Source organism: Scleropages formosus, chromosome 8 (genome assembly GCF_900964775.1).
Source record: "Scleropages formosus chromosome 8, fSclFor1.1, whole genome shotgun sequence".
Lineage (NCBI taxonomy): Eukaryota > Metazoa > Chordata > Actinopteri > Osteoglossiformes > Osteoglossidae > Scleropages > Scleropages formosus.
Window position 1 is genome coordinate 9,758,348 of NC_041813.1, and position 15,798 is coordinate 9,774,145.

The 15,798-nt window shown below is 43.2% G+C and overlaps 1 protein-coding gene across 1 annotated transcript in view; it reads left to right on the forward strand.

Moving 5' to 3' along the window:
- Positions 1–14,614, forward strand: part of ptpn20 (protein tyrosine phosphatase non-receptor type 20) — a 33,388-nt gene extending 18,774 nt beyond the window's left edge. Inside the window, exons 27-45 of the mRNA XM_029254102.1 lie at positions 101–199; positions 607–980; positions 1,264–1,510; positions 1,703–1,873; positions 2,054–2,228; positions 2,808–3,018; positions 3,112–3,149; positions 4,096–4,182; positions 5,221–5,285; positions 5,552–5,713; positions 5,969–6,119; positions 6,236–6,318; positions 8,491–8,563; positions 10,164–10,312; positions 10,737–10,827; positions 12,844–13,181; positions 13,272–13,487; positions 13,642–13,704; positions 14,522–14,614. Of these exons, the coding sequence (XP_029109935.1) occupies positions 101–199; positions 607–980; positions 1,264–1,510; positions 1,703–1,873; positions 2,054–2,228; positions 2,808–3,018; positions 3,112–3,149; positions 4,096–4,182; positions 5,221–5,285; positions 5,552–5,713; positions 5,969–6,119; positions 6,236–6,318; positions 8,491–8,563; positions 10,164–10,312; positions 10,737–10,827; positions 12,844–13,181; positions 13,272–13,487; positions 13,642–13,704; positions 14,522–14,614 (2,886 nt within the window). The remainder of the gene's footprint in view (positions 1–100; positions 200–606; positions 981–1,263; positions 1,511–1,702; positions 1,874–2,053; positions 2,229–2,807; positions 3,019–3,111; positions 3,150–4,095; positions 4,183–5,220; positions 5,286–5,551; positions 5,714–5,968; positions 6,120–6,235; positions 6,319–8,490; positions 8,564–10,163; positions 10,313–10,736; positions 10,828–12,843; positions 13,182–13,271; positions 13,488–13,641; positions 13,705–14,521) is intronic.
- Positions 14,615–15,798: the final 1,184 nt, after the last annotated feature.

Below are 15,798 nucleotides of genomic sequence, written 5' to 3' on the forward strand. Positions count from 1 at the left end.
TGAATAACATACAATACTCACTTTTTGTCTGAACAGATGGATAATAATTATGCTGAATAAACTGCCTCTTGCCCTGTCCTGTGTTCTTCTGTCTTTGTAGAAAGTTGTACACCTTATGCAGAGCACGCCAGATGAAGTCAGGTTGTCTGTGTGTCGCCCAGCTCCAGGTGATCTTCCAGAGATGGATGCCAGCATATTGGTAAGATCTCCCTGACAGGGTTCCTTGCTGCCCCTGGCTGTGTCAAATGAACAGATTTCTTCATTGTGTCAAGCTTTGATAGGAATTTTCTGACTTCTAATTATCTTTTGTACCCCATTTGACTTGTACATATTTTGCACTTTCATGAACTTTTATCATTAATCATATTGTATGGAAGACACCAGCACAGGTCTTTGACTAGTGTAAGCAGAGAAAGTTCTTGAGCAAAGAGGATATTCTTAGCCTAGTTTCATCTCTAATCTTAGCTCTTGTGCCTGAAGAAAGGGGCTGGATCTGTAAACTGAATAAAAGAATAACGAATAAGAGGGGTTTCTTCTTCAGCTAAGGCATGTATTGACTGAATTTTAGGTAATCCAAAATAAAAGGATGTTCTCTGCCTTTGGCAGAGTCCCTCTCCTTTGCCTACCAGAGAGGTCAGATCCAAGTCCCTAGACATCCGCATGAGTGAAGTCACACATGAGTTTAGCCAAATACTGCTACAAAAGGCACAGGAGAAAGCTCTGCGACGGGCCAGTGTCCCAGGTCAACCTCAGGATGTCCCAGAAGTCAAGGCCGTTCGGGACAGTAAGGTCCAAGAAGAAGCCAGCCTGCTGTTGCCATCCAGTAGTGACCCTGGACAGCAGGAGAGCTCACTGACACCAGAGGATGTGACATCAGCACAAAAGGAGGGACCAGCATTAGTAGAACTCACGTCTAAACAGGAGGATGAGCATGGGGAGCAGCCCTGCCTCAAGGAAAACCTAGTCCAAGTCACACAGAGGTATGGGTTCCTAGGATTCTTTTGAGCACTGGGTCTCATCTGAGTATGAGTCTATATGTTTATATGTGTAAATTATGGAGGTGATACCATGCATTACAGATTAACAGCAATATCTGGATCTGGGAATTTATTCCTCTTTTGCAGAGAGAGTGATAATGAGCCATTACTGTAAGATTCACTGTAAATAAACCTATGAATTTGATCACTGCTAATGTGTACAGAGTCAACCAGATTTGCTTGAGCGGGAAAGGGGACTGTAATGTGTGATGACATGTGTGTGCAGTGGCCTTGGAAAGGAAGGAAGACCCATGACTCACTGCTTGGTGCGGAATGGTCTGTCCATCCTGGCTGACGAGGAGTACCTGACCATTAGCTGTACCCCAGACACTACAGGAAACTCCAGTTCTGGGCCTTTAAATGACCACCATACCCTCCAAAAATCCACTGAAACCACACATGATGCTAAAGACAACAATGACAGTGGGGGTGTAGAGGAAGAGGAGGAACAGGATGACGAAGACCCCAGCAGGGTGAGAAATAATATTTGTAAGTTCACTTGGCCATTAGTTTAGAATAATAGTTGCAATGTATAACACAAATAATTACACTACCCAGTTAGTGGTGATTAGGGCATATGGAGCAGTTTCATTCAAGGCTGTATGAATTTGCTGTGCTGCTGTGGAAACAAAGCCACAGGTGCAGGGTTTCTTTCTATCATACAGGGAAGGACCCAGGAGTTTGAGCTGACCGTGACACTAAGCAAGTCCTGGAGTGGCAGTTTTGGCTTTACCGTCACCCGCAGCAAGCTAGACAGCTGCTATTATATCCAGGACATCCTGGATAACCCCGCAAAAGCAGATGGCAGATTAAGACCAGGGGACAGACTCATTATGGTACGAAAGGTCAATGTAGACTGGTTCCCTGTTTCATGTTACTGCTATTCTGGCTTTTAGAGATTCCTTTATTACTTGGTTTAGATACTGTAAATTTGGGTTGAATTTTGCTTTATCTAGTCAGTATGTGTATTTTTACATTATTTTATATGAGTTCAAATTCAAATCATGCTGTTGTAGGTCAATGGTCACAATGTGACCAATGTCCAAGAGGAGTTTGCTTTGGCCATACTGCGATCATCACCCAAGCGCCTCCTGATGATCTTGGGGCGAGCTGTGCAGAACCTTCGAGCGCCACCACCTCCAGATAGTCTTCCTGACATTGTGCTCTACAAAAGGCCAAATGGACAGTTGGGTGAGTTCACATCCTGGTTGATGCACATAAATCAGTAAAAACAAAATGCTTAAAACCAAACCAGTCCACTGAGAGATGTGCATACACACACACACACATTTTCGGAACCGCTTCTCCCATACGGGGTCGCGGGGAACCGGAGCCTACCCGGCAACACGGGGCGTAAGGCCGGAGGGGGAGGGGACACACCCAGGACGGGACGCCAGTCCGTCGCAAGGCACCCCAAGCGGGACTCGAACCCCAGACCCACTGGAGAGCAGGACCCGGTCCAACCCACTGCGCCACCGCGCCCCCCTCGAGAGATGTGCAATAGAATTTCATTTTGAAGAAAAGTATCTGTTATATTAGTAAATGTAAATGTAGTTGTGGATTTAGATCTTTTACATGTGTAGAAAAACACTTATAACATGCTGCCTTGGTAATGTGGTAAATTCTTTTCTTAACATGATGAAAGTGACCATGTTACTGTGAGTCACCCACATTCCTGATGGCGCCATGTCTGAATACAACTTTCATGGGTTCAAGATTGACATGAAAGGACTGAGTCTACAATTACTTCTCACCGTTGTGGGTCTGCAGGAATCAAGCTGACAGGTGGCATTGGCAGCCGGTGGCAAGGCATCTACGTTTTGGAAGTGGTGCCCCATTCCCCTGCTAGTGAGGACGGCAGCATCCAGCCTAGAGACAAGATCCTCTATATTTGCGGAAAGTGCACTATGGGCATGACCTTGGAGGATGCAGTCAAGGCCTGTGAATCTGCCCCACGCAAGGTCAAGCTGAAGGCCACCAGGTAAGCTCTTGTGTCGCCAAACCTGGAGCTCCAAACTCAAATGCTTCCTTGTGGCCAGAACATCACTGGTAATGGTCACTGTCTTTGGCATAGAGAGGACCAGCCCGTGATGCCCAAAGGGAAGAGGAATGGTGAGTTTTTATTTTGCTTTCCTACAGCTACAACCTTTGAAAGAGTAGAAGAAAGGAAGAAAAACATCTTCATGCTAAATACTAAGAACAACATATATGTAGATTTGGTGATGATCATGTGTGAGGAGCAGCAAGTTTCCTTGTTCCTTGTTATGTTTAAAGAAATGAATAAATGCACAAGGAAGCAAAATCCTGTGAATTTCCTCGTCCACCACCCTCACTGCTGCCGAGGAGCTTACCCTTTCCATTCATCTGCATCAGATTCTCTATAGGGCATCAGCATGCGTGTCTCGTTAACCTTCCCCTGGGCTAATTAAGCACTAGGCCTGTCAGAAGTACCTTCCATCTTGCTTGGCAAGAGGGGGGCAGCCGGTCGACAGATTGAGCTCTAGTCAGAAGTGACATGGGCGAGACCCAGAGCTGCTCCGCTGCCTGCCGCACAGGAGAGTCGTCAGTGAACGCTCGGCTGGCTGTGCTGGCTTGCCGAGCACAGTGTCAGCTTCCATTAGGATGGGCCTTCCCACTCCTTTCCTGCAGTGGCGACTCTGCTGCACTAGCCAAACAGCCTCCTCCCCTGCAGGTCTGCCAACACACACACCCTCAGCTGGATAGGCCACTCTAAATGTTTATCCAGAGGTGTGCTCAGTGAGTGGCGGTCTAGTGTCCAGTGCTATCTGCATGGTAAAGACACAAGTGACAATTAATGCAGGAAAGATTTTTATCTTTTTCTTTCAATTCTGAAACTCCTCTTTAAAACTCCACGCAAAGAGCAGTGTTCCCTAGACTCAAATCTTTTTCTGCCAAATATATTTGGAGTGCACGTTTGCCTTCTAAGTATAGCAACACACCTGCATACGTAGTATTTGATTCTTGCTGAGAAGAGACCACTTGTTCTTTTATTCATGAGTCTGGCTAAAGTATGTTCTGCAACCATACCCACATCCAGGACTATTTGAATGGAAGAAAGACATTAAGCTGTTCCCTCGGTTTGAAGAGCCAAGCACTTCGGAGCAGGACGTGGCCAGTGAGGACAGTAAGGACTCTTGGTTTCCTCATGCTACACCACAAAACTGCTCTCCACTGACAGACCGACCTATGTTGGAAAGAAGTTGCCTGGGATTAATTATTAGCAAGGCTGCAGACCTCCACTGGGGTATTGGCGCTCACTGCTGCCCACAGAGGACGCAACCATGTTGGCCATGTCACTGGTTGCCGGGAGACGGCTAGGCAGGGGGTAGCCCTTGAGACAGTCATGCTCTTATTTGGTGGGGACGAGGTCCACGCAGCAAGGAGATGGCTGTAGAGAAGAGATGGCACTGTAAGTGACTTGTTCAATGCATTCACTTGCCATTTAATTTGGGTTTGGAATTAGCGGGGTTCAAAGCAGCATGTTGCTTTTAGGTGGTTCTTGGCTGCCTGTGATGTTTTTTCAGTTGCCTTGTAGCCTTGAAGATATATGCATCCGCGTTTTGTAGGTGGTTAATGTTTTGTAGAATAATTTATTTTGCTGTGTTAGTTGTCATAATAGGGCAGTACAGTGGTGCAGCGAGTAGCGCTGCCACCTCACAGCGCCTGGGTGGTGCGAGAGAAGATGGTTTGATCCCTGCTTAGCCTGCATGGAGTTTGCATTTTCTCTGCATGGGTTTCCTGGGGTGCTCTGGTTTTCTCACACAGTCCAAAGACATGCAGCGCAGGTGGACTAGTGACTCTAAATTGTGTTTAATGTGTCATTGGGTGACTGACCGTGTGTGTGTGGCTACCCTGCGATGGACTGGCGCCCCATCCAGGGTGTCCCTGTACATCTTGCGCTGCAGAATCGTCTCCGATTCACTGTGACTCTGCTCAGGACAAGCGGTTAGTGAAACTGAATGGAAGGATGCATAGTTCTTGTAAAAACTGCTGGATCTTGGAATTGTGCTATTGTTTTCATTTCTCCTGAGCATTGAAAGTTTGAATAGTGTTCTTCAAGCATGCAAGAAATATACAAAGATGAAAATGGCAAGTTTTAGTGTGAACTTCACCTAAGAAAGTAACTCAGGGTTATGAGATGTCATTGCTTGTCTTTTCACAGTAAAACCACTGCCTGACAGTGGAGGGAGCCTGAGAAACAAGCTCTCAGTGTCCTCAGAAGAGCAGGTAATTCTTCCTAATGCTTTTGTCTAGAAGAAGCTGTAGGCTTCAGTCTGAATTTGCTTTGTGTTTGCTATAATAGTATTGAAAAATTCATCTTCACCCCCTTTATATATCAATGTTTCATGGAATTCTTCTTTAAAAAGATGATCATCTCATGATCAGTAGGTTTCCGTTGGCCCTTGGAGATTACTGTGCAATTTGATCTTTCCATTAGAACAATTTGTTGACTCTTGCTGAAAAAATGACCAGCCCTTTCCCCATGTGCATAGAGCCGCATATTCCAGTTAGAATTCCAGAAGCCAGAAAATGGGGGCCTTGGCTTTGCCCTAATGGGAGGTGTTAATGGGAGCGCTCTCAGAGTGAAGGACATCTGCTCAGGGAGTGTGGCATCACTGGATGGCAGGATGAGAGTGGGGGATATCCTACTGGAGGTACCCATCAATCATTTAGCCAAACTGTGAAAAAATCTGTACAGCTTTTTTAACAACTTCGCCACAAATTAAAGACATAAGATCAGTACTTATGTTAAGACGTAAGTCATTTTTAGACCATTAATTATTACACGTTTAAGTATTTAGAAATGTGCTCTCCCTGATTGCTTGCTTACTTTTAAACTGTTTTGTGCACAGGCCTCTATGTATGTACTTCTGTGCACATTTTTGTCTGCGTGTGTTCGATCACCCCAGGTGAATGACATCATTGTGTCAGGCCTCAGCTACAGCAAGGTGGTGGAGATCCTGCGGGGGGCAGAGGGAAAAGTACAGCTGACGCTGTACAGGCAGAGCCAGCTCCCTCCAAACATCAAAACAAGCACCGCCCTTGAACAATACCGCCCAGGTCAAGTCCTCATACAGATCAGATGTTCTGTAGCTTTACGTGTGGAAAACGTCCTCACATGTAGAAAGTAACTAATGGTCACAGATTTGACTTTTACTTTGTTGTGTTCACTGCAGAAACTGAAGCAGAAGAGGGCATTACAAGTTTACCTCCTCCAAGAAGAAAGTCAATGAGAAGACATTCTGGGAGCTCAGAGAAGGTAGCACTGACACTCTCCTACTGTATACTCCTAGTGTATGAAACCACCTTTTCTGTCTAGTGCCTCTGCTTTAGGATGGAGTGGTTCACAGTGTCATGATGCAATGGCAATTACCATAGAGAATCAAGATTACCTGGAAGAGTGAGTCAGTTTGTGGAGGCTTACCTTATTAGAAGGATTCAATCAGATTAATGGGATTCCATGAAATGAGCATGGCAGCTTGTTTGTCCTCTACATAAAAGCTGGACAAAGGTGAGAGCAGAAGCCGCTCGGGTCACGGTTCTAACATTTGCTTTGCTTACATTTCACCTCTCTCATCTGCAGGACAGCCAGAAATGTGTCCTTCATCAGCAGGGCTGCTATCCTTCTCTCTGCATCCCAGACACTTGTGTCAGGTGCGACAACGGTAGTAAATACTATTTCAGTGGTTCTGTCACAACTGTTCGTGCTACATGTTGTGTAGGGAACGATTATCATGTGAATAAGAAAACAGTGTGAAAATGAGTGACTGTGTGAGCGTAATTTTCAAGTATTCTCAGCATCCGTTCAACAGACAGAATATGTTCTACAACATTTGTCTTTTTGGCAAATCTCGATTAAGCGAACGTCCTGTTTCTATTAGATTAGATAGGGAAAAAATGTGCACTCCTAGACTGCCAACAAGTAAATTTTTCATTCCAAATGCACAAAAATAAGAAATACCACAACGCAGAAATACTACTGTCTAATACCTGTACTGTTATGCATATCACAGTTTCCGACGGTCGCCAATTTCATGAACAGTGTGAAAGATATGTTTTTTGTCTTATAAACATTTAAAACCCGATAAATAGAAAGAAAAAACAAGTAATTCAGGAAGAATATCAAAGAAGAGTGTTCAGTTTGGTGGAGAGGTGGGAGAGTAGAGAGTGTAATGCGAAAGCTGAAAATCTATTCTTTTTTCACTGAGTTTGGATCATCTTTTGTTGAGTCAGAAGTACTTCCAGCATGCTTTTTTTCTCAGTTTTTGCCACATTTTTTGCTCCTTAGAACTTGATAAATGTGCCACTTCTTTCAGATTCATACTCACTGGAATAGATTTTATTTTTGCATTTTGGCTTTTTACTTTCAGTGATAGCTGTATTCATCTTCATGGTGCATATACAACAAAAGAACAACAAACATATAATAAATGGTAATAAAAAAGCAAAAAAAAATTTTAACCAATAGATCAAGGAACAGATGCATGTGCCATCCAAGTATGAAAGTGCAACGATGGACTATATGAGCAATGGCTCATTTTTTTTATTACTAAGACACGTTGTAGGGGTACAGAACAGAGGCAGTACACTGAGAAATTGCAGAAACATCCACACCATTTTATTCATTTATTTTTTATCTGACCCCGTATGGGACAAGCGGTTCTGAAAAAATATTTTTTATCTAGCTGACCCCTTTATTCAAGGCAATTTACAATGATAGGTTTCTACAAGCTGCTTACAATTATTTGTACTCCACCAGTTCAAGGTAAGTACCTTGCTCAAGTGTACTGCAGTAGGAGGGGGATTCAAATGAGAACCTACAGATTGCAGAGCAATAGCTGTAACCACTATACTGTCTGCCATCCTATTATGTGTGTGTATTCATATGTGGTGGTTGCCAAATGCTTGCAGGGCTGCTTAACAAACAACTTGTCTGCTAAATCAGACATGTAGGCTCTTATACACTATTGTCTATTCTAAACTGCATGATCGAATAAAGCAAATTTGTGTTAAGCTCTGAAGTCTGTTAGATGAATGCTGAGGTGTAGCACAATATATGGAGTGAAAAGAGGTAGAAGTTTGTCAGTGACTGTGTCCACAAGGAGGCAATAGAGAGCCGTTCAAGAAATTCACATCTCTGTTGTGCTTGATGAGAATGTAATCTCAGATGAAGCAGTTGTTAATTATCAGGTACAAAGCTGGTACAATTAGCAGCTTTTCTACATTTTAGGTGGAAAAAACGCAGGAAAAAGAGCCTTGCATGATTGCTCCACGGAACAGTAGCAATGTGGTCAAGCTCTCTCCTCACACTGCCCCATCCTCCTTCAGGGATGCATCCCAGCCGTTGCACCAAGACAAAACCAAGAAGAGAAGGGGCAAAGGTCATTCTGATGGCTGGAGCAGTGAGGATGAGGATGATGATGGTGATGATGATGGTGATGATGAGGATGATAATGATGAAGACTCATCTCACACTAACTCCCAGGAGTCACTGCCTTTCACAGGTGGAGTGCAGTGATGAATGAATTTAGTCGCAGGCTTGTCAGATGCCACATCGTACAACCGAACATCTCTATATAAATAGAAATGTGTCCATGTTATTTCTGGATATCAAAGTAGTATACACAGGATATTTAAGGCAACATCTTTAAATACACATTAATGTGAAGGATGCAATATTAGAACATTTTTAATTTTTAAAATGCATTTAATAATAATGCCTTTCATGCTTTGATGTTTTTTTTCCAAGAAGCAAGGTCAAAGTTAAATAGTTGGACGATAATCTGCAGACTTGGTTTTTATGGGTACCTGGCAGTGCGTTTATACTCTTCTTCTTCTTCTTATGCCTTCCACCCCTCCTGGGACATAGGTAGCCAGCAAGGGATCTCCAGGCATCTCTGTCAAGAGCTGAGATGTCTTGAAGTTTCCTCGTTGGCGTTTCTGTAGCTGGCAAGGTTTTTACAGTGTGGGGTAGCCATCCCCATGCCCGCCCACCCTCCTTTCTCAGCCGGGCTTGGGAGCATCCATGGCGCAGTTGCATTTATACTCAGCTCTCGTATATTCTGGTCCCATGCCACGAAAACTGATATAATGACTTATGAAAATATTAACCCTTTTAATAGAAAGTAATTAAGCACAACCACATTCTTACCCAGTACATGTTCATTTTATTTTTACAATGACTGGAAAAAAGTTAATATAACGATGGCAGTTGCCTTTGCTGTAGTGTATGTTCAACCGGTGTCCGGTTTTTAAACGGAACAATTTATTCCTGGCGGGACTTTCAGGCTATCTTGCACGCTGCTGTAGAACAATTCAATAGAGGAAACAGTCATAAAAACTTTGGGAAAAAATTATTAAGAAGAAAGTAGTTTTTAGAGACAAACACCTCCTTCATCTTGATGGCTGCTGTTACAGCAAGTTAAAAACTCCTGTTGAATTGTGTAAAAAAAGAGTACGTTCACTGCAGAAAAGGGGCTATTTAGTTGCTGTCTGTTTTCAATTAAAAGAAGGAAAATAGAACACTCACAGGTGAAGCACTTAATCAAAATGAGAACTGAGCAGTTTAAAACAATCTGTCCAGGAATATGCTTAAACAGCAGCTATCATAAAAGCATATAATAAAAAGCTTAAAAGCAGACAATAAAAAAACTGTAAAGAACACAACTTTCCTCTGTTCTTAGTGCAGGGTTTCACCAGATCAAACCTCTCCAAGTGTTTTTTCAACTTGTGGTCAAACTATGTTTAAAATATTAAAATCCAAACATTCCTGACTCTGCATTAGTCAAATTTTTATTCATTATAAATACATAAAGATAAAACATACAATTTTTCTTAGGACTGTCGTGAATAAAAATACCTTTATTTTTCTATTTTTACAAATTTTAAATGACATTTTTCCACTGTCGAGTAATTTTTTTCTTAATTAATAATGGTAATTTTGACCCACCTTAACAATGACAATAGGAATGTTTGATTTTACTGAGCAAATTAACCCCAGTAATTTAGTAATAGGTGCACTTCTGTTACTTCAAGTAATTAAATTGTTGAAGGGTCCCATATTCCCATAATTCCCTTCTTTGTACTTTGTTCACTTCAATGCAGGTCATCCAATAGTGTCTGAAGAGGAGTTGACAAAACTAGCCTTGATAAGCCCTAGCAAGCATGGTCAATACTCTGGGTCAAGGGTCAAAGCCCTCATTCAAATCTTGCAGCACCAGCTGGACCAGCAGGAGCTGGTGAAGGAATTCATGGTACAGTTCTTGGTTAAGCATACACCAAGCCGCTAGGCTTTACGTACAGGCTCACAGACACAAACTCCAGTCAGAAAACATAGGATTATTTCTATCAGCCCAGTAGGTGCCCATTTTGCCAAGACCCTTAACTGGGGGTAACTGGTAAATGCTAGCCATCCAATGCCATCTAATGGGACTGTGCACATAGGGATATGTGGTAGAAATGGATAAAGAACAATGAGGACTATGTAATGTATGGCTCGACTTTAATGTCTCTGCTGCATACATGCTTTTGTTGGCTGCTTTTGTATGTCGAGAGAGAAAGACAACAAAACACTTCTCTACTATTATGAGAACAAGCATGTCAAAGTTCTCCGTGTTTCTCATTAGTTTACAATGCAGCATGATGCAAAGTTGAGGAATTTTCTGTTGTTCTTATCAGGCCTTAGAGCACCTGAAGCCTGCTGACAACTGCCTCGTGGGAAAAGCTCCAGAGAACAGGGAGAAGAACCGCTACCGGGACATCCTGCCTTGTGAGTGGCTACAGGAGGTCGTTGTTCTGGGAGTGGTGAATGTTACGGAGATCCTCAAAATTTTGCATCAGTCCTCCATTTGATAATGATAACATCACTCTATATATCTTACTACATGTTAGCCAGGTGTAGAAGTTGTCCACCCATCAGTCTGCCCATCATCAATAATCATCAAGTTATCCAATGCAGAGGTCCAAAATTGTCTTGGAAGCATAGGATATGAGGCAGAGTACATCATAAATGGGACACCAGTCCAATCAAGGGCAATGATACACACACACACACCAAGGAGTCACCAATTCACCTGAAACAAATGCCTTGGACTATGGAATGAAACCACATAAGCATGAAGAGAACATGCAAACTGCACACAGACTGACTCAATATCAAATCCACAGCTCAGGAATTGTGAAGCACCAGCTCTACCAGCAACACCAATTTGCTGCCCTGTAGTAGTACTGATACTCATAAAAGCTTTATGTCTGTGAATATTGTCTCCTTCTATGTTGACAAGTTTTGAGGTGAAACAGTTTTGCTATTTAAAGAAACAGAAGCATCAATGTGCGTGTAAAAGTGCTCTGTGCTCTACACAAGACTATGTGATCTCCACTGAGCTTCTTCCAGTTCTGTTTAGACCCAAAGATTGTCCTTTGCACATGACCCGGTTAGCACTCAGTCCTATGCAGTTTTATTGAGGAAGAGGTAAGGGAAAGGTCACCATCACCAGCGTTATCACACTTCATCCTGCTTCATCAAATGTTTTTTTTTTTGCTCTAGAAAAATGTTTGGAAACATGAAGCGAAAGAAGAAAGATAATGTGTTTATTTTGCTCTATTGTTATGAGAGACAAGGGCCAAGCTGGAGGCTCATTAGTCTCTATTTGCTGTGTTTGCTGTGCAATTTTGCCCACACATCAGCAAAAGTGAGCCGCATCCAATCCAGGAAAGGAGCCAACCCACAAGCATGCTGGGGGTCTGTGGAGATGTTTGTTTACAGTTGCAGTCAGGGGGCCCCTCCGTTCTGGATAGACTGCCTGAGTAGAGTGTTGAAGCCCAGGCGTGAGATGCTGTTGTTGCTGGAAGCAACTCAAGCAGCACCACGCTGGGCAGGAAGTGTGATACCACCCATGATGGAGGGGGCCTGGCACACACTACATCCCCTCCACCTCAACCATCATGAGCAGAATGGTCAAACTTAGTTAAACACATTTCCATACATTTTGTTGTGGAGGTCTGGTCATAAGTTCTGGTTATACTCCTGGGGACACTATGTCTATTAGGCTCTACTGGGGGAACAACCAGAAGTCTGCATCTTTGACTAATTAATGAATAATGCTTCTGGCTTGTAAAGGATGTGCTGCCCAACTCATAAAACATAACACCAGTCAGAATAAAGACCGAGTCTGTAGCTCAGATCCTGTACCGTTCCATTTTCAAACAGCAATATGCACATAGTGTAATCAGATTTTCATGGGACAGCTGGTAGTGTAGTGGTTAGTGCTGCTGCTGTTGGACCCAAAGGCTATGGGTTCAAATCACACCTCTGTCTGTAGTACCCTCAAGCTAGGTACTTATCCTTAAAAACTGTTCTGGTGAAAATTACCTTGCTGTATAAATGGATAAGTAAATTTAAGGTAGATCAGCATTGTAAGTCACTTTAGAGAAAGGTGTCTAGTAAATGAATAAATGTGAAGGGGACTCTTCTTTTCCTGAAGAACAAATGAGTTTTAACATTGTTTTATAATCCAGATTAAACAAAGCAGAATATTAATGACATACATATCCTAAATTTTCATGTATTTATAATAGTGTAGTTAGTGAGGTGTGGTTGTAAGGTGATCCTCTCTCAATGTCTTTAACTTACTTTAGTGAATTTTTCAGAGCTGTGTATGCATGTGGCATGGAATAAAGTTGCTTCTTTTCCATTTGTGTTTGTTCTGTAATGAGACATGTAATGAACTTCCTTTTCTTGGTAAGAATTACACTAATTAGAGTGCCCCCCTTGTGTCCTCAACAGATGACAAAACTCGGGTCCCAGTTGGGGAGCAGCAGGAGTACATTAATGCCAGCTACATCCGCATGGGTGTAGGCCCAGAGGAGGACTTCAGCTACATTTGCTCCCAGGGCCCACTGCCTTGTACCCAGACATGCTTCTGGCAAATGGTGTGGGAGAACCGCTCAGACGTCATTGCTATGGTGACGCAGGAGGTGGAGCGTGGCCGTGTCAAGTGCCACAAGTACTGGCCTGAGAAGCTCCATGAGCCCATAGATGTTGGCTGCTACCAGCTCATCCTGGACAACTGCCAGATACAGGACTATTTTCACATCCGGATCATCAGGATGGTGGAAAAAAAAGTAAGTCACAAAACTGCAAAGCATTTATGACTTGCAGCAAACCAGAGGGTTGGCTTCCATCTTTTAAATGGAAATAATTTTCTGTTGCAGAGCGGAGACACACACGTGGTGAAGCACCTGAAGTTTACCACCTGGCCAGACCATGGCACACCACACTCCTGTGAGCATCTGGTTCGTTTTGTTCGCTACATGCGGGCAGTGCACTCAGAGGGGCCCGTCACCGTGCACTGCAGCGCTGGAATTGGCAGAGCAGGTGTTCTCATCTGCACCGACATCATCCTCACCCTCATCGAGAAGGACCTGAGCGTGAGATATCCCTCAGTGACACATTCAGGCGCTGTGTGCATCCATACCCCTTTGCTGCCCACACCCGTATTCCTAGGAGTTTGACCCTCTCTGGAAATTTGTATTTTGTATGCCCAAACCTGAGCTTAATGTATCCACTGCTTTGTTTCAACAGATTAACATCAGCAATATAGTGAAGGAGATGAGACTACAGCGGTATGGGATGATACAGACAAAGGTACATTTCCTGTTTATTGTTTTTTGGTAAGGGGGTGCGGTGGCACAGTGGGTTCGACCACAGTCCTGCTCTCGGGTGGGTCTGGGGTTCAAGTCTCGCTTGGGGTGCCTTGCGACGGACTGGTGTCCTGTCCTGGGTGTGTCCCCTCCCCCTCCAGCCTTACACCCTGTGTTACTGGGTAGGCTCCCGAGACCCCGTATGGGACAAGCAGTTCTGAAAGTGTGTGTGTGTGTGTGTGTGTGTGTGTGTGTGTGTGTGTGTGTGTGTGTGTGTGTTTTTTGGTAGGGGGCATGGTGGCGCAGTGGGTTGGCCCAGGTCCTCCTCTCGGGTGGGTCTGGGGTTTGAGTCCTGCTTAGGGTGCCTTGCGATGGGCTGGCGTCCCGTTCTGGGTGTGTCCCCTCCCCCTCCAGCCTTATGCCCTGTGTTGCTGGGTTAGGCTCCGGCTCCCCCTGACCCTGTATGGGACAAGTGGTTCAGACAGTGTGTGTATGTTTTTTGGTAATACAGAAAAAGCTCCAAGCAGGTTGATTTTGAAATGACTGTGGAAGGTGAGCTGGACAAAGCTGTTTCTCCAATCCCAAGGCCTCAATTTACAGTACATGAAGGCCCACAAGCAGCCAAAAGCTGCTCCCACAGCCATTTCCTGCCAAGCTGCTAACAAAACTCCAATAGACATTTTATTAACTGTCCAAGGACAGCTGCTTACATCATCTCACAGCAAATTTGATTTTCCCTCTTCCAAATGAGGTGCTGGAGCCCAATAAATCCAGCAGACAGTGCTATTTAATAATGGTCATGGCCTTCCCTGTGATTCCAGGAACAGTACCTCTTCTGTTACAAAGTCTGGCTGGACGCCCTTCAGAGCATCCTGCGACTTCATGACAGCCAGCAACAGGAGAATCCCTTGTGAATACCATAGGTTTTCCATTAGAACATCTCCTAAATTTTTCTAAAGATGAAACCTTGTACATTTTGGTAGAAACATACAATGTGTTTCTATATTTATGCTTTTATCCTTAAATGTATTTCTGAAATGATTTCTCTGAAATGTATTTTTTATTAAGTGAATTACTATTGTATTTGACATTTCTATGCCTATCTTTACAAAGCTTTCTGGAGGACATAGACCCCAGTGTGATACTTTATTGTGGTAAGGTGATGTGACTCTTCTGTCACCATACAGCACTCTTAATTCATAGCCTTTTTGAGCAAGTTTGCCTTTAAGGGTTAGGTGAAACAAAATGTCAAAACTATTCCCACAGGCACTCATATATTGTTCCTTTTTCATCTATTTCCATACTTACATTGATAACCTTTAGATATGCTTTAGATATTACATTTACATTTATTCATTTAGCAGACGCTTTTGTCCAAAACGACGTACATCTCAGCAAAAGTACAATTTATGCATTACATTAAGAGAAGAGACTTGGCTGCAGACATGTGACTCTCAAGTAAACCTAGTTTGTTACCTCCCACTTGCTGCACCGATGGTCATTATTCAAGTAGGTGCATAAAACAAAGGGTAGACAAATCCTGATACCCTCCTACCAATTTTTTTTTTTTTTTTTTTTTAGTAATATTATAAGATACACAAGCAAACAAAAACAATGCCGGAGTAGTGGCTGAATAAAGGCTTTATCTGGTGATGCTCATGAAGTTACGGTGCATGAACATTTACACCATGCATGAGCTGGAGAGATCTTGGGCGAAATGAGTGCGGAAAAGGTGAGTTTTCAGACCCTTCTCGAATGTAGACAGAGTTTCTGTAGGTCTGAGTGAGAGGGAAGGTCGTTCCACCACAACGGAGCCAGAACCGAGAACCTCCGTGCTTTACCTTTCGTGAGATATAGATATCCATACTATATATAGTATCCTTTATCTTTGCTGGCTGTGAAGGAAGTGTACCTGTGGTGTGTATAGTACAAGTATATTTATTTAGTTAGTTATGATACTGTACTTAAAAGGTGCTTTGTGTTCAGGTTATAATTGAGACTGAGGAGTAGAGAAAATTCTTTATAGAAATTTGTTTGGAATATGTTCATAAATTATCTGCATATAAAACAGAAGACATAGAGGGACAAAGTGTGCCTT